Source organism: Taudactylus pleione, unplaced genomic scaffold, assembly GCF_031769625.1.
Source record: "Taudactylus pleione unplaced genomic scaffold, aTauple2 ptg000673l, whole genome shotgun sequence".
Taxonomy (NCBI): Eukaryota; Metazoa; Chordata; class Amphibia; order Anura; family Myobatrachidae; genus Taudactylus; species Taudactylus pleione.
The window spans coordinates 840,563-867,648 of NW_028285075.1; the positions used below are offsets into that span (position 1 = coordinate 840,563).

At 43.3% G+C, this 27,086-nt stretch overlaps 1 protein-coding gene across 1 annotated transcript in view; it reads right to left on the reverse strand.

The window, feature by feature from the left end:
* Positions 1 to 27,086, reverse strand: part of CAMTA1 (calmodulin binding transcription activator 1) — a 1,701,345-nt gene that overhangs the window by 743,789 nt on the left and 930,470 nt on the right. The window contains exon 5 of the mRNA XM_088455852.1: positions 7,078 to 7,149. Within this exon, the coding sequence (XP_088311978.1) occupies positions 7,078 to 7,149 (72 nt within the window). The remainder of the gene's footprint in view (positions 1 to 7,077; positions 7,150 to 27,086) is intronic.

Consider the following 27,086-nt stretch of genomic DNA (forward strand, 5'->3'; position numbering starts at 1 on the left):
TACACTATGCTATTTACAATAGAGAGATGTAAATGTGTTTAATCCATAGCCAGCATTCCACTCACTGTGCTGCCTCGCTGTGTTCTTCAAGGGAAAATGTACCCCTATGTCTACGTCAACGTAAATAAATGTTCAGTGTAAGGCGCAGATGGAAGACTGGATTTCACTGCATGTGAGAATGTACTAATGAGCGAGAGATATGTCTGATGTAGGGGAATAACACAATTATATTTCACTGTAACACTGCCCCCAGTGGTCACATTATAGCAATGCACAGTGGAATGTTTTTGGCTACAGAACAGGAAGCGTGAAACACTGGCCTGATATAATGATCAGAATACAGCAAGCATATCGCCATTTAAATGCTGAAATGTACACACAGTAGATTTGAATTGACCCTTGACCCGTGGTGCTGGCTTGGGAGATGCTTTTCTAATGTAACATAATATTCAAATGAGCGCAACATAGACTGAGAGTGAAATTCTGCCAAGTGGAACATATGGGTTAGGGCAACCTGGAATATGGGTCAGGAAACCTTAATTATAATAATAATAGACAAAGTGGACAAGAAAAATGTCCCTTTGATAAGATCAAAATTGTTATGTATAAATATATACAATGTCAATATAAAGTATAGTTTATTGAGCTTTACAAACCCAGGCCAGAACTAGTAACAAGGTAACTGGAAGAAAGGTGGTTTTACCATCCACATAGGGAAGGGTTCTTTACGGTAAGAGTAGTCAGACCAGGTAAGTCTCCGCCAATAGAAGGAATGATGATGACATGACATGGATTTATAAGTGGACTGGAGGCCCGTCTTACATGAAATGCTATCGCTAGCTATATCTATTATAGTGTCCGTTATTGGAGTGAGTGGTAAGGCAGTTTAATCTGATGGTGATTTACAGGGTCAATTTGAGGTCAGATTGGGAACTTTGGGAGGTCTTATGGCAGTGTTTCTCAACTCCAGTCCTCAGGGACCCCTGACACTGCACGTTTTACACATCTCCTCAGTATTACAAGTGAAATAAATAGAACCACCTGTAGATATTTTTAAAAACGTGACAGCCAGAAATGAATACACCAGTGCACCAACTAGGAGATCTGTAAAACGTGCACTGTTAGGGGTCCCTGAGTACTGGAGTTGGGACTGTATTTTGATTAGTCAAACAATCCATTGGAAGAGGAAGTTTCCTCTTTAAAAAAAGGATCCATTAAGGTAGATGGTGGGCCAACTGTCTTGGTGGATTTAGGGAAAATGTCCCATTTTTCTCCTGAGTACAACAGTCTTGCATATTCCAAATGAACTCATTACAAGCCCTCAGAGATGCCATGACGCCTCAAACAAAGTCTATTATTTTATGAGGAGATTTTCAGACATGAAGTAAATGAATAGGAAAGCTTTGAGGGGACAATATAATATGGTGTATCAGGACTGACCAAAATGGAGTTTTCAAGTCATTTTTGATGTTCAGTGCTCTCTGTCGGTTTTGCATCATATACAGATTGTGACAAAGTCCAGTATATGTCAATATTTTTTAGAATGCTAACTAGTTAGCTATTGCAAATGTTTAGTTATGAGACCAGACATGCTTAATCCTGAATCAACAATGTGTTACCTTCAACTAATACAAAATACACACCATAAATGTTGTTATTGAGATATGAATTCCAATATTTATAATTGAGGAAACAGTGCCCCCTACTGTCTAATAATATTTAGGAATGTTTCTAAAAATGACCTTTATACCTGTTAAAATGTCTACTCAGGAGTTTTTCTCTCAGAAACAGTCTATAAGCTGTAATGTGTCAGTATAGAATTAGCCTTATTCCTGGAACAACACTGACTGCAGAAGTGCTAGGATGTTTGAACATAATTCAGTCTCTAGATGCTGAGAGAAGGGCTCCTGGATTTGCTGAGTGATTGCTGTATCTAAGTATTATAATAAATTTACACTTTTATATTCAATTTGTTTAAGTATAATTTCTGGGACCCATGTGGGATCTCTTAGTTTGAACCCAACTGAAACATATCGTGCAGAGACAAAGTAAATGGCACTCTACAGAACAGTCCATTTTTCACGAAAACTTATTAATAGCTTATAGAATCCATGCAAAATCTTTTAACATATGTATTTTATCTACATACTACATTAAATAGGATAGGAAACTACAAAATAGGGTTATTGTGACAGTACATAAGCAAAAAAGCTCTATAGCTAATTTTCCTACACAATAATGTCCTAAGTATCCGATTCCCAAGGAAACACTGTGACCTAACCAGACTTGTGCTATCCATCGTATTTCATGCTGTCCATGTGATCTGAATTATTTAACAATCTCAAACATAAGAGTACAGACTAGTTGTAATTTGTGTTACCGAGTTTAATGATGTAATACTTCTAGCCTTGTGTACTGTGAATGTTGCCATCTTTCCCCAGTACTTATGAAAAACGATTCTGTGAATATATCTTCAGGGTAATAGAAAGTGAAAAAGAACCAACAAAACACGGAAACATTAGTAAGTAATCTGTAGAAATGATGAAACTGTTGGACGGCCCCTAGATGTGGAAACAAAATGCTCTGTGAATTGAAAGCCTTGTTTTGTATAACTGGCATGTTGTCTAACATTACTAGCTATGTGTCTCTGTTGAGCTGACTGCCACTCAGGCCCTGGGGCACACATGAAAGTTATCTCAATAAGCCAACACACAATTGCAAAGAGTAAATGCATGATCAATGACCTCCTCCAGCAGCACTGATCCAAGGCCAATGATCCTTATTGCTGTAATACTCCTAATACAAAATAAACTAAGTGACAAGGCGGTGGACAAGTGTATCAGAGCTGAAAGTGTATCAACATATGCTTGTAAAACTAAAATATAACTATGTCTGGTTATTGCCAATAACTAGACATAGTAATTTCTGCCACGCACTGAACTGACGCTCATGAGGATGTACTTTATCAGTGACAGCACTGAGGCATGAGGTACCATACACAGAATACTGGTTCAGCCCACTGTGTGTAGGTAGGCAATGGGTGGACTTTAATGCTGTCACAAAGCAACATGCATGATTATGCATCTACCAGTGGCGTATCTATCATGGGCACAGATAGTGCACATGTGCGCATGGTTCCAGGGGGGTGTACGCACTCAACACCCTGCACCCAGGTTTGACCACTGCGCCTCCTGTGCGTTGTGCCAGCTTCCTATGCTTCTCCTGCAGTGCCATCTTTTTAGTGATGTACTCAGAAAGATGACACTGCACAGGAACCAGCTCTCTTCTGAAAAAGTGCTATCTTTATGAATTCATCACTTGAAAGATGGCGCCGCAGGTGAAGCTTAGGAAGCTGGCGCACTTAGCTTTCCTAACCTCCCATTCAAACATTTCTGGGTTTACTCCACTCTAATCAAAAAAGCAAGCCTAGAGTCTGTTCCCAGACTACTTCCAGGAAGACAGAAAGAAGCAATGAAAACTGGGACGCCTTGAAATTCATTCAATTATTTTTCAGTGCACCACCAACTAAAATATCAAAATAGATTCCAGGTGCAGGTACCCTTTAAATTGCCAAATGGTGGAATGCTAAACAGCAGTGATGTGTCCATTTTTTCAAAGTTTTTTTTTTTCCTTTGAATAGTTGTGAATCAACTAATTCTCCCAACATTTCCTTCCTATTTAACAGTAGCAAATGATGATTATGAAAGTGAATGGTGACACTGTTAAATGTGGCATAGACATGCACATTAATATTTTAACAGTAAAATCTGCACCCCACAAACACCACCTTCCTATTAAAATTTTGTCTCCAGGGAGGTCCGCAATAAAATAATTTCCAGCAATTAAATTCTTGGCTTTTCATTGCAAGCAGCATGACGTGTTCGTCATCGGCAACACACTTCAACAGTTTTTTACAATGCTACACATAACAGAAATATAGAAAAAACATGCTGCAAACAAACTGACTACACATCGCTACGCCCTCAGCCCCAAACACAGTGACAAAGAGTAAATGAATACACTAATTTTTATGGAACAGTTTTATGGCTACTTATTTGAGATACAGAAACTGTTGCATACTGATCCAATGACCACTTTACTATACATGTGTTTACACACAAGTATTTTATATACAGTATATATATATATATATATATATATATATATATACACACTGTATATGTATGTATACATACAACAGGTGTGCTTGGTGACTGTCTCATCTTTAAAAGCAAAGTTGCTGTGAGCTTTTTAAACCTTGACAGCATATCTTGAGTTTAACACTAATGTGATAGCTATTTCCATGTTATAATTCAGAGCAATAGAGTAGGGACTTGTACATATATATATATATATATTTATATATATATATATATATATATATATATATATATATATATACACTGTACATATCTATAATCACATGCATATAGTAGCTGTAATTCCTTACTGTGGGGCCGGCCAAGTTTTGGCTCATGGGAACACCTAGCAATGCTTATTGTAAGACAATTTCAACTACATTAATAATAAATTCATTGCTGAAGAGATGATGATATAACATTTGTAGCAAAGCATATAAATGCTCTTTAATGTTTACTTCTGTTAAATACTATAGTTTCAAATCTCAATATTTAATTCACTTGAATGAAGCCATTGTAAATGTAGGATGGGATTTGATACTAATTTAAAGGAAAGATAATCTCACATACAGGTAATCACAAAAACTAAGTAGTGAATTACTTAATTCTGTCCACTGCCACTACAGAGCCTGTTTTATATATTCACAAATATGATAACATGATTATATATATATATAAAATGTGTCATTAAAATTAATTTATCTATTTTTGCTCCTTTTTTTTGGATTATAAAAAATAAATACATTTTCTTGATTAATTTCAATTTAAGATTACTACAATACGGGAGATGCCCGATCACAAGCTCTATATAAAAAAACTGTCAAAATGAATCATAATTATTATAATACATCAATGCGGGTGACGAGGGTATTTGTTTTAGAAAAAAATGTGCAATGACAGGAATAACAGTCAATAGATTAAAAAAGAAGCTTGAAAACGAATAAATATAGGGCTCGTTAGCATGTATTATAATGTCTTATAACAGTGGTTCCCAAACTAGCTGCTGTGACACCCCCAACATAACTGACCCTAAGGATAACAGGTGAGCACCATTTTAATTTCTCAATAAAAAACTATTGGCCTAGGGGTCCCGTGAAAAAAATATTGATGCTCTAGGGGGCCGTGATGCCAGATAGTTTGGGAAGCACTATCTTATAAGGTGAAACAAGCAAAACTTTTTTGTTTTCAATTTATAAATCAAATATATATATTAATAAGTTTTGAATAATCAGGCAGCTCACAGAATACACGAATCGCTGCCAGTACAGAGGAACAACACTTTGAGCCATTTGCAGATCATGATGTAATAATTCTCGTTATGAACAACACCGCAACATACTAAAGTGTATCTGTGTCTTTCATGCAGAGAGACGGATACTTTTTGAGCAAAAAAAACAAAATGAATGAGAGCACAGCCCATGTATTTACTAAGGAGTAGCGACATCACTGAGACAGACACTGTGGGGCCGATTAGAGTTGCATGACGGATCAGCAATGTTTAGTACTGTACATGCTCTGTACCCCAGCGCAAGCATCTGCTGGGTGTTCCAACAAGTCATGCACATCTCACTTGCAGCTGAGTGGGCGGAGCTGGGTGGCAATGTTCGCACATAGGCTAAGCTGAGTGAGTGCATGTTGAGTGTGTGTAGCCGGAATTGCGGGCAATGCAGAGATATGCGTACGCAGAGATGAGCACCAGGTACAGGGTCGGACTGGTTATATTATACTACATTCCCATGGCTATGATACATACTTGTCGACTTCTAAAGGTTCCCGTGGAGGAGAAGCAGGTGAGTGGCATTGGGAGGGGGGGGGGGGGGCAGACAATCCGTCATGAAGTCCTGCCTCCTTGCTGTAAAAATGCCCAGAATCCTGCATATTTGAATAGGGGTGGGGCTAAATGGCACAATTATATTAGGCTCCACCCCCTACTCATGGACCCGCCCATCGGCGAGAACATTTGCCCCATTCTGCCCATTTCACTAGGAAGTGGGTAGAGTGCGGGAGGTGTCTACTTTCCCGGGGGTGTGGGGGGTTACCCGAAAAATTAGGAGCCTCCAGCAGGTCCCGGGAGGGTAGGCAGGTATGCTATGGTATATTCACTAAACTGCATTGCTGTTATCAATCTGGTACATTATCATGCCTGCACTATCAGTATTTACTATACATTTATAAAGAGGTTTAGGCCATGCACTGTGTAATGGTTAGCCAAATCTCTATGTTGGCTGGCCACATCCCCTCTGGTTGCTGACCACCCCCCTTAACCATGGGCCCCCACCACTGCATTTCCCCGGTGGGCCGTCCATGCCCTAGTCTGACGCTGACCAGGTATAAGGCTGGTGCACAAGTGTACGGATAATAATGGTAGCTGTTTGAACAAATGGACAGATAGAGACAATATCGTCCAATAAGAGAGCAGCTCAGTATTATCCGCACCTACGGCCATGCACGCAGTGCCAGTGCAGCTGTGCCTGATTTGTGTGCAGCTCTGTATCGCCCCCTGTGCCTCATGCCTCAGTGTCACATGTCACAGGTTCCTAGTAAATAAAAAAATTGCTGCCTGCAATAAGCAACAGGTACACTTTAAGTATCAGAGAACAATATATGTAGCCAATGATCATAAATTCTCATCACAGTTGTCAAGCAACAGTAAGTCTGTATTTAACTAACATTACTGCACGCTAGAGACATTAGTATTACAAACATTGCTAGGATAAAGGGAATCCAGATTTAGGTTTCTCTATGTTGAAGTTACAGTACTATCGTCTCCAAAAGTATTCTGCAGCAATTCAGCCATCATTTAACATACCCGTCGTAACCAATCCAAATTCCGGCATCACCAAAAACCAACCAAGTTCGGTACGGACCAACCAATCAGCATTCTGTGCCATAGACATTATTATAGTATAGAGAAAGCCGCGCAGACGGCCGGCCTTACCTGTAAGAGCCAGTAACACCTCCTGTGGAACGTTGGGATAATGGACGAATGAACATAGCAGCCATATAGACACTAGAATAAAACAAAGAGGTAAAGAGGTATTAATAAAACAGGAATAGCTCACTAAGAATTCCTTATTGCCCACCCCCCCTTAACTGCCCCCCCTTTCTCCATAGAAATACATTGCCCGTTCTTGTAATTGAATTGATACGGCACGTATAGATAATTGTTGGTATTTTTATTATACTTTCCGAAATTAAATTCCCAGCTAGTGCGGAATCAAGTAATCTTATATGGTCACGTATTTTTTAAAGCTTGCCCTCAGACAGTGCTGCCATGTGATGTCTGTCCCAGTACTAGAAGGTTATAGGGGGCATTGGGGTTATGGCCCAGCATCTGGGGTCATGACCACGCCCCATTTTTGAGTACCGGGTCCCTGTGCAGTATGCTGCCTAGCTGAGTGATGCACAACATTTGGCCTATATCAGTAGTATCCACACTGGGTGACGTGCTGGCAACTGGCAATGATAAAATATGTGGACAGACACAAGCACAACCCTGACCACCACCACATAAGTGACCCTAAGGATGACAGATATAATTTACTTAATTTCATAGTTTTTGCTGAATTTCTCACAATAGGGGTCTATGTACTAAGCCTTGGAAAGAGATAAAGATGAGGAGCTCATTCAGACCCCTCGCAAGATGCGTTCGCTCGCAGGCAAAAAAGGGCCGAATATTTAAATTAAGCGCTCGCACTGCGTTGCGTAAGGACGCCCTCTATGTCTTAGCGAGCTACGGCAATGAGTGCTCGCTAGTGTATAAAGACGCCCCCTTTACACTCGTGACACACGTCATCTCCGGGATTTGTAGGATTAATCGGTAACATCGAGAGCCATCGGCGCTGCTCGCAGCCCTTGTGGTTGCCTTTCCCTGCCGCAAGCACTGCGATCAGTGCGGCCTGAAGTGCATGCAGGTGACGTGTACGTTGACGCTACGTTGTTAATTATGCACGCCCATTAAACGGCATCTTGAATCAGGGCCGTCCCTGCTCCTTTTTGGAGGGACCTCCTGGCCACTCGCATAGCTCCTGGCCACTCGCATAGCTGTGGGTGACTTAGTACATATCCCCTTAAAAAACTTTTGGCCTAGGGGTGCCACTGCCGTATATAAAAGGGTTTGTCACATTATGACTGCCCCCCTTTTCCTAATTTAGCAGTATATTTAATAAAGTGCAGGTTTATAGGAGTGGAGATGTTGCCCATAGCAACCAATCGAATTCTAACTACTGTATTATCTTCTAGAAGGAGCTAGATAAATGATAATTAGAATCTGATTGGTTGCTATGGGCAACATCTCCACTTCTATAAACCCGCACTTTAGTAAATATACCCCTTAGTGTCCTCCTTAGCTGCCGGTCTCCATAGTTTAGTAAATTCTTATTGTGATCTTCTAATACTCCCGTCATTGTGAAAATACAAAGCGCTTGAGTGTCTCAGTAGTGTCATTTGTTCCTTGTAAATTGATAGCCCGCATTGAATGACACGGCTGCACGGTATCAACAATACAATACGCTTAATAACTGTGTAATCTCCCCTTTAGGCAATATTTTTTTTTAGTTAATTGTAACGGTTTCACATACATTCCACTGCTAGAAATGTTTCCGTGCCATGCCGCACTACTGAGCTTATCCAAAAAGAAAGCCATGACCTTCAATATTAGATGTAGGTGGCATCTCAAATTTATGACACAGACATATATTTCTTATCATAAGCATAGAAGTTATTGAACATTCTGCCCTTTTCTATTCCCTGGCTGGATTTCCCTGCAGATTTTCCAACTTACAGTCCAGATCAAACTTCTAGTTGAAGAAACTTGGCTTTTCAAATATTGTGCAGGAAAATCATTAATCACAACTGCCATTCCTCATTCTAGCGCTTCGCTCAGGGTAAATACTGCTCCCCGGCTGGGTTTCATGCTGCGCATTTTTTATTTATTATTATTTTTCATTTAATTGCGCAAGGTGTTTTTTTTCTCTTTCCTCAAACATCAAAGTGTTGTGTTAAAATAAAGATGCTTAGTGCTACGTGTTCATTAGACATTTAATGATCTCGTAACTGTGGGGGTTTTTTTTGTTTTTTTTTCTCAAGGCGGCTTGTGTTGCGTTTGGAAGAAACAACAAAAAAAAATCAAAAAGCATGTTCATTATCAGAAAATATTAAAGGTTTCAGCCCTGGAAAGGTGTAACCGTAACTCAGGACAGAGGTTAGCTACAGTTGGAGCTCATTGTACTTGCCTCGGAATTTTCCCTGTAGTCTTAATCATAATTCCAAGTGATTTCTTATTGTATGGGTTTGTTGCATGAGAGCCAGATGTACAGTGGAGGTTATTTACAAAAGTGTAAAAACGTAAAACGTGCCCCCCCCCCTGCAATGCGTTCCAATTTTCTGAAATACATCTGTTTAACCAAGTGGAGTATCTAGGTCAGGGGTGGGGAACCTTTTTTCTGCCGAGGGCCATTTTGATATATATAACATTATTTGCAGGCCTGGTGCAGGCCACGTCCCGTCTGTGTAGTCACATGGGGGCTAGGCCACAATCGCCAGTGATTACAGCAATGACCGGATCATCCTGAGGATGCTTTGGGGAGCTGTAAAGGCAGCGGTATGACCATCTGAAGCATCCTAAGAGTGCTCCAGATGGGGCAATGCTGCATAGATTCTGGCTGCAGGGTGCCTTTCTAGGCACCCTGCTAGCCAGATGAGGCTAGCAGAAAAAAGCTCAGAGGGCCAGACAAAATGGTTCCGGGGGCCTTATATGGCCCCCGGGCCTGAGGTTCCCCATCCCTGATCTACGTATTTGAAGGCCCAATAGCAAATGCTTGTAAGAGCCCCTATGTACAGTACCACCCAATGGTGAAATATATATATAACACATGTAACTTTGACCAGGAAGATGGCACCCCCCTCAGCTCTGGGCCCATATAACAGCTGCAACCCTTGCACCTATGGTAGTTACGCCTATGGTTTAACCATTGTTAACCCATTTGGACCATCCCATACCTGCCAACCTTTAAATCTTCTCTTCTGGTAGAGTTCCCTTGGAAGGGAGATCCAGCTGATGACTGTGGGAGGCTGTGTGATTCTCATCATTATGCCCTAGCGGTTAGCAAACCCAACCCCCACAGATACTCACACGCTGCCATGGAATCTATATTTCATCGCCATAGGACCAAAACCAATTAAGTGGGTGGGATGTTGGAGGGTGACCTATTAGATTCCGTGGAATTAAACCAAATTGTTTGTTTGTTTGTACTAAAACACTGCTTGTTCTATATTTTATACTACATTTGTAGCTGTGTACTCATAGGTGCACATATAAATAATTGAAGCCTAGTTTTAGCATGTGAACGCAATTCGAGATGCAGTCATGCACCTACATTTAACTTATAACGCTTTTTGCACAAATTTGAACAATTCATCATTCTGATTCCTCGAAATCGTGCAAATCATACAGAAAATCGTCTAGTGCAGCGTTTTTCAACCACTGTGGCACACTAGAGTCATACATGCCTACCCTCCCGGTTTTCGCGGGAGGCTCCCGATTTTTCGGGTAACCCCCCGCACCCCCGGAAGGGTAGGCATTTCTCCCGCATTCTGCCCACTTCCTAGTGAAGTGGGCAGAATGGGGAGAACTTCCGCGGCAATCGCGGGTCTCTGTGTAGGGGGCGGGGCTTAATTACGCGATTCTGCATGAATCATGTCATTTAGCCCCGCCCCTTATGCAAATTTACGCCAATCGCGGCAATTTGCCGCGAAGGGGGCGGGGCCTAATGACACAAGATGTCAGGCCCCGCCCCCATCACAACCTGATTTTTCTCCTCTCCCCAAGTCTCCCGCAAAAGCTAAGTACAATGTAGGCAAGTATGACTAGAGTGCCGCGAGTGGTTGTCAAGTGTGCCGTGGCGGTCAGCTCAGCACACTAGTACTGTGGAGGCCAATGTAGTGTGTTTTATTCCTCAAGAGGCCAATATGTGTGCAGAGCCGTAACTAGACTTTTTGGTGCCCTGTGCCAGAGAGAGCATTGATGCCCCACACACACATTTTTTAAATAGGGACATAAGATAGTGCACCAAAAAAAGGGCCATGGCCTCATGGGGAAGGGCCAGGGAAGAGATAGGGGAGGCCAGGAGATGCTGGGGATAAAAGAAGAGGAAGCTACAAGTGAGAATGATAATAAACAGGAAAATTGACAGGCCCAAACAGCGCCCCTTGTCCTGCGGTGCCCTGTGCCATGGCACTGGTCGCACTACCCTAGTTACGGCCCTGCCTGGTGTGTGTATATTTTTATGTGGGAGCCAATGTTTATGTTTTTGTTTATTGGCCACGCGCACGGCATAGCTGGATGGTGTGCCTTGGTCATTTTAAAATCTTGTGTAGTGTGTAGAGGTGATAAGGTTGAAAATCACTGGCCTAGTGTGTGGCCAGCTTTAGGGCTCTATTCAATTTAATGTACAGATTTGTCCACATACATCTTACTTCCAGGCTGCCGCTTGCCCCCCCCCCCCCCCAGTGGCAAATGCAGGATTTCTAGAGGGGGGTTTCCAAATGCTTGATTTTAGAGTGAGCGTGGCCGGTCCATGAAGAGGGAATACTTAGCACTTAACCAGCTTTAATATGCGTCATACAAAGTGTAGGGATCTAGTCTGGAAACCAACGGTCTAAATGACGACCGCCGGCTTCCAGACTGCTTTATCCTGACTAGGGACGAATGACAGGCGTCTAAATCTAGACGCCTGTCATTTGCGCGACATCGGGAGACCGGCGCCTGGCACCCCGATCGAGCGGATGCCAGGTGCCGCAGCGGACAGCCGCTGGGGGGGAGGGTTAGGTTTAGGGTTCTCGGGGGGGACTAAGGGTTAGGCACCCCCCCGGGAGGTTAGGGTTAGGCTAGGGGAGGGAGGGTTAGGGTTAGGCACCCCCGAGGGGAGGTTTGTGTTAGGCACCTCCCCGGGGGACTTAGGTTTAGGCAGCGGGGAAGGCAGGTTAGGTTTAGGCACTTAGAGGGGGGGTTAGGGTTAGGCACAGGGGGGGAGGTTAGGGTTAGGCACCCCTAAGGAGGGTTAGGGTTAGGGGGGTTAGGTTAGGCTAGTAAATACTTACCGTTAGGACGATCGGAATTTCCTCCTTTGTTGGCCAGCCGCTGTCGGGAATTGAACCATGCGGCCGGCGGTAATACATATCACACCCAGAGTGTAGTGTCTGTCATATTTCCAACATATATAGGACCAGCAATCACTGTAAGCCGTTAGATGTGGGCACATTTCCAGAGCATGGGATCAAAACAGGAGTCTGGGGAGCAGCAGAAGAACCTAGCACCGCCATGGACATATAATCGTATGTACATATTGGTCTCCTTATGCACTGGATAACTCTATTAATAATTAACCCTATAGATTGTCTATAGCAATACATCCCTAGTTGGTGCACATGTGTATTCATTACTGGCTGACACATGTTAAAAGATCCACAGGTGGTGCTAATTATTTCATTTGTGATACTTAGGGAAACAAGTAGCACTAGTAAAATAGTATTATATATAAGTTATTTTGTGGTCATGGCGTGGGCTAGGAAGGTGGCTTTCCAGGCAGCCGGGAACTCCCCCTGCATTTGCCTATGCCCCCCTCACCGGACTACTAATAGAAACCCCTGCAGTGGGCGGGGGGGCGGTGATGCGATTTGCGCTGAATCGCGTCATCGCGCCCCCGCCCCCTGCTTCACAATGCCGTTATTTTTGGCATTGTGAAGAGAGGCCACGATGACGCAATCACGCGGCCTGCATCTGGCCACGCCCCAATGTGGCATCATTACCCAGCCACGCCCCCCGCTGTGCACAGACATTCAGCTCCCTCCCTGAAGAAGGGAGCTGAATGTCAGCAAGTATGCTTACTTCCTTGCATGTTAAACAGCCCTTCTAGTTGTGCCATGCCGTGGCCATGGCGTGACTCGGTAACGCCGAGTGTCTTTTTGTGCCACTGTTTACCGTCTAATGCATCTTATTCGCAAAACGATGCGAATAGAATGCACAGCCGGCTTCTGCTGATTAAAATGATATGCTTACTGACTGGTGACCCGTCCTGCATACCACAAATCAGCTGTCAGCCATACTCTGCCGGGGACCCCCTGGCACCTCCATGCTGTCAGCACCTACTTAGGTTGCCTTGTACAAACGTGCGCTGAATCACATTCAGTAGTTTGGTCGGAGGGGAAAAAATTCAGATCACTGACATATACAAATGAATATAAGCCTCACTATATTTTATCATCTTGGAGGTTTTGCAGAGGGTTTCCCTGAGGACTCTGACATATTAACAAGAGTAAACTGTTTACTCATCATCAGAATAAAAATAGAGAAGCTGCTAGGACCATCCCAGGACAATTGCTTTCCCCTTGGGAGCCTGTCAAGGAAGCTCGGTCCAGGGCTTAGAATTGTTATAAATCAGACTCAATAAGAGCAATGTATGCTCAAATAACATAGGAACTCCATCCCATAAATGCAGACAAGGTCTAGAATATGGTCTGCACATTAATTCACTTCCTATATCCATCACTGTTTCATTCATGGTGACAATGTCAGCCCACAGTGCTACGGAGAAGGATGCTGTGAATTAATATGTAAAGATCTGTGCAGTGTGTCTGGATTTTGCTCTACAAAATTAATCTTTCACATGAGAGGAGAATGTGAAGCTTTAAATAAAAACATTAGACATTTCTGACAGACCGGACACATTTTTTTGACGTAGTCCTCCAATCGTAACACGCATGCATGTATTTTGTGCAGCCTGAATGCAACATTGACACGGCAGAATGCCGGACGCAAGCCCCAGATCGCAGTTCTGGACGCAGTGGAATACGGCCGTGGAGTCTGGTTAATGCAGAAATACTGATGTGGTGAATGGATATTGAATCAGGGTGGACCTGTCAGCAGCAGGGCCGGCTCTACCATTAAGCAGCTCGGGGCAGCTGCCTTAGGTCTCTGGGATCTGGGGGGCACCACTGAGTGCCCATCACATAATTATGTCTCTGAGAGTGACATCCTCGTGTTTTTAAGATGCCGCCTACACACTTTCACCTTTTTGGCTGGTAAGTGGGTATTGGTGATGTGCAGTAGGCTGAAGTTTTTGGGTGGGAAAATAATATTATTTGGGTCATCTGCTAACCAGGAGGAAAGATAATTCTTCCAGTGCTGTCTATCTGTACAATCAGTAAGGCTGGGTACACACTAGACGACCTACCAATACAGCGACCGATGGAACGATATACCGGGCGGGCGGTACACACTGCACGATCTGGTGATCGACCGCCCGATATATCGTTCACCTGCACCATTGACTTTCCTGGCGCCGGCAGCTGGGTCGCTTCATCGACCATGCATGCACGGCCGACGGAACGTCCCCAATGTTGGCGAAGTGGGAGCGCGCATAATGCATACACACTAGAAGATCCGGACGATATATCGGCCCAATTCGGCATATCGTCTGAGAAATCGTCTAGTGTGTACCCAGCTTAAATTTCCACAGACCTGATGTTTAGCTATAAATGAGAAAAGAGGACAATCGAGACTATTGATAGGGATGAAGCTGTGGTCTGAATGACCTGTAGCCATAAAGTTTTAAATATTAGAAAAGGAAAAATAACTAAATAATTGATTCTGTATTATGGCATGGACACAAGAATGATCATCAAGAGATTCTTCCGATAGTTACTGCTAGGAGCACAGCTTCATAATTTAATGAGCGAGGTGGAGCCAGGGGCAGTAAAGGAAAAGACGGGATAATTGTTTTTACTACATTGTAGGCATGGTGGACAAAATTACTAACATAAACATAACCATGAAACCAGCATTCCTGATAATAGGTCCCAAACCTGTACTAATCCAATACCAATCCACTCATCATCATCATCAGTTTGCAGATCAATAAACTGATAAATGTTACATTTGAGTGAGTTGGAGTTCAATGGTTACTTTTATGTATATCCCGGCACTGCATAGACAAATGCAGGGGGGTTTCCGGTTGCCTGGAAACCCCCATCCTAGCCCACGCCATGATGACCACAATAGAAGTAGTATATAATACTAAAATCGCATGTTTTTAAGATCCCCTCAGTGTCACAAATGAAATAATTAGCACCACCTGTTGATCTTTTAAAATGTGTCAGCCATGAATATACTTGTGCACAAAATGGGAGATCTGGAAAACATGCACTGTTACGGGTGCACTAATATAGACCAGCTATAGGGTCAATTATTAATTCTGTATAATAATACACTATTCAGTACATAAGGAGACCAATTTGTACATATATGTCCAGGGCAGTGCAAGGTTCTTTTTCTGTCCCTCCCCCCCAGATTCCCAAACTTGCTCATTTAATGTCATATTATGATCGCTGGTCCTGTATATGCCAGAATTGTTATTACACTACTATATGCTGTACTTCACATGACGTATATTATAGCTGGTTAAGCCATACTTGCCTACTTTTGAAAAAGCATTTCAAGGAGATTGTGAAAGCAGCACCTATGAGCGCGGCGTTAAAATGGATGTGTACTGTTCCGCCGTGAGAGGTGTGTCATAAAGTTGACTTAAATTCAAATGTAAATAAGTCCTAAAGCAGCAATTGATGGTCAGTAAGATCTACTTGTTGATGAAAACATAGGGGTTGCGGAATTCATACCTATCAGGAATCGGTATGAAATACCGCGTTGGTATTCTGACGCCGGTAAAGTAAGCGACCTCCGGGATGCCGAACGCGTGCCCATTATACAAACTAGAAGAATGAATGTAATACTGACTTCATGCTACTTTTACAAAGTTTTAGGCATATGGCAGTAACGCCTACATTGTGATTGGCTACCTTTTTGTTTGCTTGAGCGTGATTGGTCTGATTCTATATCCACCACATCTGAATCAGACCAGATTGGTGCAATTATTTTTCTCTTTTTCTCTAAACCAAGCTCTACAGACACTGACGGAGAGGAAATGTTTGCGTTTGAACTCCTGTATAATGTGCCAAAATACATGTTTTTGTGTACTTTATTACCACTATAGACATTGAGATAATATTTATAGGTAGCTGTTCATAAACACAACATAACTTATGTAACTTTGCCATCCCCACCTCTCTTCATCATAGTAAATATGATTATTAGTGCTAGCAACATCCGTTTTTATCAGTTTTTCTATTAGTCACAAGAGGTAGAGCTGCGGGAACACATTTACATACATAAATTCATTATCCTCCGTTAAAATTTTGTACATCACGTACAGCGGGGCATCATAAATCTCATTCCGACGAGTTTGCTGTAAAGTATAAATAATCATATTTGAGGTCCTACTAAAACTGTACTTCAAAAATAGCGGAATTTAATGACTTGTTGCCATCCCGAGGCAGCAACGTTACGGAGATCTTATCAGGAATGAATTTATAAGACTGTGGATGGAGACTGGACCTGAAATGTCTTTATGACAGCGCGGCAAATTGCTTTAAGGGAAAATAAAGTCTTGAATGTTAAAATAATATTTCTTGCCAGCTTTAAAAGTAAACTAATATCAAAACACGTCTTTTAAATGTGTCACGTAAAATGTATTATACAGCAAGTAAGCCTCACAAAATCCAAAAAAACAAGTTGTTTTTTTTTAAAGGGATTGTATTTTTTTTAAAAACTTAAATATTAACTAACCTATTTACCTTTAATTGAGGACACTGGTTAAATCAGCATGCTAGCCATTTTTAGCAGAGCTGGCATAGACACGGGCATTGTCAGGCCTTGCCACAATTATCAAGCGCAAATACTTTCATGACCCCTGTACTACAGGGTGTTTCACTCTATTGGCTCCCATAGATGTACTTATAAGTTTTAAAGCAATTGATGTAATTTAGTGAAATGTGACACATACATACCGTGGTCTGTGAGGGACATGAGGAAGTCATAGTGAGTGTTAAATGTGTTCGCCATTAGCATCCCGGTCAGCTATTTATGCATGTGTGAAGTGAAGGCCAGCTGTTCAAATAGAGGAGCCACACCAACTGCCAGTGAGGATACAGCCAGTGAGGATGGCAGTGAGGATACAGCCAGTGAGGATGGCAGTGAGGATACAGCCAGTGAGGATGGCAGTTGGTGTGGTTCCCCTATTTGAATTTTGGAGCCGACAATACCAGTCAGTAGGTAGTCCGGCTTCTGACAGTGGTGGTGTACTGAGGCGTGCACATTCATTGGGCGGTATTCGATTGCAATAGCGCTCCCGATCTTCCGGCCAAATTGACGGAGCGCTATTCAAGTGTTGCTGTTTTTCGCACTGATGGCGCCCAAAGTGGTCGGGTTTAGCCGTGTAAAACGGCAACCCCCGACCAAAGTGCTGGGCACGTTCGCAAAAAGTGTTGTTTTTTGGCACCTAAACAGGTCACTTTTTGCCCATTTCAGCTCGCACCCCCCCTGGGGCTGCGAGCTGAAATGGTGCGCTGGCAGGTGATCGCGCCCGACATGAGCAACAATTGAATACCGCCCTTCGTGTCTGCGTGTGTTGAGAGAAAACAATTTAGCGGTAAATTGAGACTGTGACTCCCAATATGTCGCTTAAAACCTTCCATAACATGGAGCGACACGTTCAAGCTGGCCTGGACGCTAATGGCGGACACATTCAACACTTGCTATCTATGACTTCCCCATGTTTCTCATTGACCAAGGTATGTCTCTGTCACATTTCACTAAATTACGTCAATTACTTTTACAGATATAAGAAGAATATTGGGGCCAATAGCGAGTGAAACACCCTTTAATTTAGTTACTGGGTTGGGTATGGTATGGCGGCACTTGGAATTGTGGCGGTTAGAATCCCGACGCCGACATCCTGACTGTCGGGATATTGTCCGGATCCATAGTTACTGTATGACAAGTTTCATCAATGCCATTTTATGCCGTGGGCCTAAACGTGGTAGTGTCACCATCTCACATGCCCGTCTCTTGCCCTCTGAGTTATTGTGCCAGGCACTGCTGTGCAGCCCATCGGATTCAGGGGCACCAGAGTTACTGCAAGACAGTTGATGTAACCGATACAATAATCCTAATATCTACCTATCAATGTGGAAATTAAAGGGTTTATAGATAAGTATGATCTTTGCAATTATCTCTATTGATACTACCACATAATTTCAAAACAGTACATTAAATGAAGCCCTTGCAATGTTTTCAATATCATTACAGACCTCTCTCGGTTAAATTATCTTCAGTTCTCCAGCTGGCCAACGGCATTTAAAAAAAAAAGCCCTTCTCACTTACCCACATAATTTTGTTAGTATCAACCTGAGGTTAGAAACAAACAAATTAATTCTAGCCCCGAGCCAAAGTTATTGGTTTTTATAACTCCCTTTAATGACTTCTGTTTTCATAATTAGTGTTAACAAAATACATTTTAATTTGATTTTGCCTCAAGTTCCCATCTGAAAAAAAAAGTAATTCTTTATATTAGGGTATATATGTTGGCTAATCGTTACTTAGTAAATGTTACTGAGGAGCCAAAAAGCTGTCGTTTCCAAGACTGCTCCGTTATTACTACGCTGCCTGTGCCCAGGAAATTAGTTTTAGTCTTGTTTTAGTTAGAACATTGTATATATATATATATATATATAACTCCAAACAAAAGATAGGCACTCGAGGCACGATTTTGATGCACAACAATAAAGTGTATTAGAGATTTCAACGTTTCAGGGCACCAGCCCCTTCGTCAGGACACACTAATGATGTATCATTAGTGTGTCCTGATGAAAGGGCTGGTGCCCCGAAATGTTGAAGTCTCTAATACACTTTATTGTTGTGCATCAAAATTGTGCCTTGAGTGCCTATCTTTTGTTTGGAGTTATGCATGATACTTGATATGGACACCGAGGCCAGATGTGGATTTAGTGATTGAGTACCAGCAGTTTTGGGACATTATATATATATATATATATATATGATTATATAGTAATTCTTGCTAGGACAAATATTGTTTCATGGCAGCCACCACTGTGTCTAAATCTGGGTACACACTTGTCCAATTCTCATCCAATCCAAATTCAGACCAACTGGTTTGTCAGACATTGGTAGAGTATGGACGCTCACAAGACCTCTGGTTTCATACAATCTCGGTCTTCTGGTCGTGGGAAAAGATTTTTAAACCTGCTGAACAATCAGTAGACCAGATCTGAAACCTTATAAAGAGGACAAATTAAGGTTTTCCCCATAGCAACCAACAACCAACCAACCAACCAACCAGATTCTAGTTATTATTTTATAGAATGTTTAAGATAAATGATCTGATTGGTTAAGGTAAACCTGTGTATACACGTCTAACAGATATATCTGCGGATGATGGTTGTTCATACACACTGAACATCCATCATCTGTCACCTGACCGTGTCGCGCCCACTCCCCGCAGCCCCTGCTGCAAGTGTATGGGAGGTCGGTGGACCGCCCGTACACACAGCACGATGCCCCAATATATCTGCAGATATATCTGCCATTGGCTGTGCAGCACAGCCGAAGTGATATGTTTGTGAATGACGTTGCTCACAGATATATCGCTGGTACACACTGGCCGTCGCACACTTCAGTCGCTGACAGTTCATGTAAATAAGAAATAAGCACATTCATTTTACGGTGCACTAAATGTCATTTTTAAAATGTGGATGACTTCCGGAGATGGCTGGAGGTTGATGAGGTTCATGTTGAAGTAGGAGAGTTTTTTGTAATAATAAAAAAAATAGAAAATAAAAAAGCAGCAAACTAAAGTGTATTCTACATTCCATGTGACATTTACTCCATGGCACAATGCCATTCTTGGGATTCACCCCACACATGCCAGTTTGCAATTTTCGTCTTTTGAGAGTGGAGATCTGAGATTGGCCAATAGAATATGTAATTTGCTGGAATTTCAGCGATTCATGAATCAACTTGTGAATTGATTCATTCAAAATTCACGCTGGAGATACAGGCCAATCACAGTGCATCGAATCTCAAGAGGCCAATCAGGAAGGACCAACACGTGTCCCCATTGCTAAAGCCTTATAAGTGGAGATTTTTGTCACATTACTGTAATACATCCACAACCCACTATTTCTGGTTACTATTAAGTTAACCGTTAAGGTATACAAATGCCCATGCAATACATGTTTAATGCATACATGTCAACTCTCCCAGTAGTTGCGGGAGGCTCACGATTTTTTGGGTAACCCCCGCGCCCCCGGAAGAGTAGGCATATCTCCCGCATCACGTCCACTTCATAGATTTTATGGGTACTTTTCAGGTCCCCAAGCAGGGAGCGAATCGCGTCATTTAGCCCTGCTCCCTGCTCACGGATCCGCAAATCGCTGCCTTTTTCCGGAGGTGGGGCGGAGCCTACTGACGTATACAGTCCGGTCTTCCCCCACCCAAAGATGTCACAAAATCTCCTCTCCGGGGCTTCTCCCGGGGAGGTGATTTAGAATGTCGGTAAGTATGGTTAAATGCCCTAACTGGCGCAAAGACACAGTGTACCACCATTTGTCAGTAGCACCATGAGGCTGATGCCGAATTGAATGCAAGTTGTCGTAATTGCTACCGCAGTGAATGCACGAAAAAGAATGCCTATATTGATATTGACCCATGATTCACAGATGGATCTCTGCGTATGTCTTTGTTAAACTTGGTCTACATGCAAACGTCTTGTGAGCACCCAGTTACGCTCCTTCAGCCGCAAATGACTCACCTGTAGTTACGTACACTATGCAGCACCCGCAGTTGCGTACACTGCCTCCATAGCATGTGCAGTGTGACAATATGCAACTTGCTGTCAAGCCACTAAATTCCCAGACAACTTCACTTACTGCTGCTAATAAGCTCCACCAGCAAATACCAAACAAGCGAATGGCTATCACTGACAACCATCACTACTGGAAGTAATAGACAGAGGGAAAGAGTACAGCAGCACACATCCTGGAGCACTCTAAATGCCCACCTAGCATTAACTGCACCAGCTGACCAATGCGTTTAGGCGAAAGCAGCACATACATTTTCCTATTCATTTAAATGGTGCATGAATTATTTTTAAACACCAATTAACTATTAATTAATATTGTCCCTTTAATATAATAAATAAATAATATTGCTCTCTTAATAATATGAAACAATAATTTCCCCACTAATCTATTAATAAAACAGTATTTCCCTTACAAGAGAATTATCAGATGCACAGATGCATTACTTTACCTGCCTCCTTATTTAATACATAATAATTGGCTCTATTATAAGTTTATCGTGATTCCTCTACTTCTGATTGGCCAGTTAGACGCAGAGATATTACATCCGTGTTACGGGGGTTTCAAGATGGTTGTATAGTGGTTTGGTCAAAATCCCATTAACACCCCCCCCAAAAGAAAAAAATTTACATAAAACAGATGGACATCGACATTGGTTCACAAAACCCTAAGAAGACCACTGAATACAGCTGGTGCTTCAATTTGCAGGTGATATACAGGGTTTTCAAAACCCCAGCAAACCAAAGCTTAATAAATGCTTCCATCTAGGGGCAAAACTAGGTATTTGATGGTCCCATAGCAACATTTTCTAAGGGTCCCTATGTACCACCCAATGGTGAAAAATGTATATAACACATGTAACTTTGACAAGGAAGATAACCCATCCTCAGCTCTGAGCTGCACCCCTTGCACCTATGGTATTTACGCCCAAATTCCATCTCTACCTGCACCACTTCCCTTTCCACCAGTAGAGATAAGCACCTTATTATCTTATCAGAATTTGTTTCAATGTGGAAGACGGTAGAAGGGAGCTGACTGGACCACCACGACAAGAGCAGACAGAGGCCCTGATTCAGAGCCGGACGCTCTGACAGAGCGCTCGCTCTGAATCAGGGCCGTCCCTCTGAATTTAAGAGCGGCCTCCTGGTCGCTCACATAGCTGTGGGTGACCACCCACAGCTATAGCGAGCGGCCAAAAAGATGGTCGCGATGGTCAAGACCATCACGACCATCGGGCTTGCGATGAGACCCTTGTGGTAGGGTCTCGTTGCCTCAAGCCCTGGAGAGCTTTCGGCTCAAACAGAGCCGAAAGCACTCCCACTGACATCACTTGTGATGTCAGTGGGGCCGGCCCCAGACGGTAGGCGTTCCCATGGGAACGCCTCCGTCTGGGCAGCCACGCCCCCGGCATGCCCACCAAAGGGGGCATGCTGTCACTCAACATCGACAGCACGTCCCCTTTGGTACGAGACCCGGAGCGACGGCTTGCCCGTCGCTATCCGTGTCTCGCGCATGCGCACGATGGAGACGGCTCCGTCGTGCGCATGCGCACTGGGCCAACATCGACCCGCTTGCAAGCGCTCAGAGCTCGCGAGCGGGTCTGACTCAGGCCCAGAGAGTGGATAACGTGCTTAGCAGAAGTGCAATGTGTGGATTTTTGTTTTATACACAGAGGCAGATCCAGTGATGTAAAAGTAGCTTAAGTGACTGTGGCCCTCATTCAGAGCCACTCGCTAGCGGCAGTACGCTCGTTCCGAGCGATGTTCGCACATCTGCACATGCGTACGGTTTTTAGTACGCATGCGCGAACCAGTCAGTGCGGCCGAAAATCGTTGGTACGCAATATAGCGAGGGCCTGCTATTTTGAGTGACAGAATGAGGCGTATGTGGGTGGTAACAGGGGAAGGTGCTTGAAAACGGGGAGTGGAGATCCGAACGCAGGCGTGCTTAAAGGTCAAAACGGGCGTTTTAAGGGAGTGCATATTTAATACAGCAGCGTCATTGACCACGTCACTTGGTTTTTTTTAACTCAGAACTGCTCGCAAAATAGCGGTTGAAAACACCAACCACAAGAATAGCGAGCAGTTCATACGCTGTACGATGTACTCGATTAATCTAATAAATAGCGGACATGACGTATGGTGCGTGCGGCCAGGGGGCGTTTTTATCAAAAAAACGAGCGTATGTTTTGCTCGCTCATTCAGACTTAGAGGTGGGAACAGACTGCAATTTGCGAACGGATCATTTGAATAGCCACCCCTTGTTTTTGAACGAACGACCACAAATAGCGAACGGCTCTGAATCAGGCCCTGTATTCTCATATTAGTGACAGTTATCAGATACCTTTTGTTATAGTTAAGTTAAGTGTTAAGTACACTATCTTAAAAATCTGGAAGTGACTTCAGCTGTCCACAATGGGTGGAGCTGTAAAACATTTTTAATTTTAAGGTGCAGTGGTCATTTACAGTAAGTGTACCGCAAAAAGACAGAATGTGAGAGATTTACTTAACTTTGGGTCAATTTGGAATCTAAACACCTCATTCAGATGGCATTTACTATACTTTCATGCCCTTATTCCGTTCTTGTACAATGTGTCCCATAACCACGCTGTATTGCAATCTCTTATAAAGAGGGACAGAAATCTGTCATTCCTAAGGTGATGAGGCATGGGACAGAGGATTCCTACTCCTCTCATCTCTCTCAGCCTCTCTGTGGAGATTACAAATACATGATATTTAGCGGGACTCTACCAGGCAGGTCTTTGTTCAGTCAGCTCACAACATCTGAATTAAATGCACATTTAAACAGGATCATTATGATAACAGGATTATAGGAAGATTGTGCTGTTAGAGAACACAGCACGGCATTTCAGCATGTTATACTCAGAATCATAAAGCAATTCTCGTGGTCTTTTTTTTTTTATTAATACAGTATTTGGTTATCTACTGTAACCGCAATGTTTGTATTAATATAGTATTTGAAGAACTGGCAGCCTAAAATACAGTTTGATCCAATATGGGAAGGCATCTTAGAGGAAGATATTTATAAATGAAACATTTAGGGACTGCGGGGTCTATTTACTAAAACTCCACATACAAACTCCACAGTTAATGCCGCTCCTGCTTCGCTTGCTAGCGCTGCGAAACAGGAGCTGGCTACCGCAATGCTTAAGCGCTATTTTGTTTTTTATTCAAACCCAACTTTATTGACAGTAGGTAATAATAACAGAGAGTAGGGACTTCCTGTAGGCAGTGCGCCAGTGAAGACAGAAGAAAGGACTTACCGGCAGCCGGGGAACGCGATGCGTGTAAAATATATATTGATAACATCTGAGGCACTTATCGCTGCCATAGGAGCCTTAAGCAGCGCGATAAGAACTCTCAGAAATAGCGCTAGCAGCAGAGCAGAACAGAAAAACCATTAGTACATATCGAGAAGCGGTATGTACTTGGATTTTCAATGCCTCTGCAGATCTCCTTATGAGAGATCGCCTGCAGTGCCTGGATTTGGGAGCGGATTTAGGCAGCGGACCAGGAAACGAGGGCAAGTCGGCCCCGTTTTCTAGGTGTGCTGAAGCCAGTGGCTGCATCCTTGTACGCAGTTTCACTGGCTTCAGCTGCAGATTATCCGATGTTGCGTTCTGTATATTCTGAACCAAAACCATCTGTAAAGCAATCTGTCATCATTTGGGGTACATAATAACCAGGGGCGTCTTAAGAGAGGAGGGGGCCCGTGTGCACTCCCCGTGCGGGGCCCCCTCCTCTCTTCCCGGTGGCCGGCAGCCAACTGACGTGGCTGGCCAGCCACCGGAGTATTAGTAGACTACGGGCACTAGAGTGTGCCCGGAGTCTACTGTGCATGCACAGAACACCGGGACCGCGGACAGATGAGTTTAAAATAATATGTGTGCAGTGTGTGCGGTGCGGGGCCCCGCTGGACCCGGGGCCCATGTGTCCCGCACACACTGCACCCATTATAGATACGTCACTGATAATAACGCCTTCGTACGCCACATCCCAAAATACTCTTATATCCACCTCTAACCTGCGCTCGTTTATCCGTCCCGCCTACAAGACTTCTCCCGTGCTGCTACTGACTTATGCAATTACCTACCACCCCCGGTGAGACTCTCCCCCAGCCTTGTAATCTTTGTACGCTCTCTGAAACCTCACCTATTTATTAGAGCTTGACCAAACCCTCCACCCACTCTAATACATCACTATAAGCCACACTGTCTCCTCTTGTCTTAGCTGTGTCATCTTCCTATTAAAATGTATTCTCTCTCACAACACAAGCAGGGCCCTCCCTACACTTTGATTTCATGTCTGTATTTATTTTGTCTACCTTGCACATCCCTGTTTTATAAATGTGCTGTTTTTACCCATTGCCCCGCTCTAAGGAGTGCTGTGTCACCTTACAAATCTATGATAATGATTAGAATATTCAGTGCCCCATTTAACTCGCTAAAGGCGTTATGTCATCCTTTCAGTATACAACAAACAGCAGTGATTACCACTATTTGTGATGTCATCGCTCAAACTATGGAGCTGATACTGAGTTACATGCAAAGTGGCTGTTGGTGTGGGCAACCTGATTTACTACCTGGTGCTAATGCGCGTTTCCCTATAACTAATGTGGAGGTTCTTACATCTGCTAGTGGAAACTCGTGTCGTCCATTGGTTTTACACTGGCCGCTGCAACCATCAGCAAAAGTATTGGCACTTGCACCTACCTAATGCTGGGTGCAAGAGATCCATCAGAAACAGGCTTCCCTTCCTCGTACACGCTACGCAGAATTACACAGAGCATTACACACACGCCCGGGACACTCCCACAAGTCAGGGCGGTTTTGCGTCTCTCGCATTGTCGCCACCCAGTTGCCTCCCTGAAACGCCCCATTTTCACAAATAAAACTGACATGTCCAAGTTCCGTCCGGCTTAGAATAGGACAAACGTACGCCAAGATTAATAAATTGTCCTCTGCGGTTGACGTTGGCGCCATGCACAGAGATCCGTCCGTGTAGCAAATCTTTAACTTCCAGTTGATGGGGCTCACTAATAAGTTTCCAGCATAAAAATAGATAACGAAATGTAATTTCAATAGAAAAATGTGTAAATACACTTTAAAAAACATTTATTATTTAATGAATGTTACTATGCCATTGAAACAGTATTCTATAATGTAAAATAGACAGCCTTATACAAAAATGCAACTGCATGCTGGGATGTGTAGTTCCACAGCAGCTGGGGGCCGCCTGTTAAATACTCCTGCAGGTATATTGTATATGGACATACACTACTGATCCCCTTCTCATACACTTCATTATGTTTATCACCTCTCAATGTATCCCTGCTTCAGGGACTGATTCCATTATCCAAAAGTTCACCTTAAGAATATATATAGGTTTAAATCAAGTTTGCAACTGTGTTTGAAACATGGGTTTTGAAATGATGGCCCCATAATTCTACCTTTCACAATTATTGGCAGACACAGGAATGAACGACACAGATATGTTATAGCAGAAGAAATATCCCATTACTGGTGCCAGCTGCTGAGGATGGGGGAATCACAGCTTAGAGCCCTGGGTGTTATAGGGCTGAGCCACATTAGGATTATTGCTGAGTGCTACATTTCCAGACTGTGCCCCCCCAGCTGCCTTCTCCGAGAATGTGCTGGAGCTGGCATTCGTCTACCTAGTGTGTGCTTACCGGGGCACAGTATGGGCTATATGTGACCCCTGGTCCCGCTGAGAGGAGCAGAGCTGGGCCTTACAGGGTGCGGGTTGGGGGATATAGAATTGTATCCCCGGGGAGGGCCTATACCAAATTTTGCTAAGAGGTGGGCATCCCTTTTAAGCGTTTGATCAAGCCTAAGTCTTGCTAAACCCATAGTACCCACTACCCGGGTGAATATTGTAATTGGCATACTCTAGCTTATGACAATTATTGGTAGATGAAGGGCTTGGCCTCAGGAAATTGCACCAAGAACCAAAACAGACCATCTATAAGCCCTGTGGACTCCGTTGCAGTATGTGCACATTATATATAGTTACTGTAAGGTCTGCGTACCAGGAACCTGATTCAGAGATATATGCCAACCCGAGGGTTAGCGTACATCTCCGATGGTGGGTGGTCTGCACATTCACATGACCCATTCTGCGCATGTGTCGAACGGGT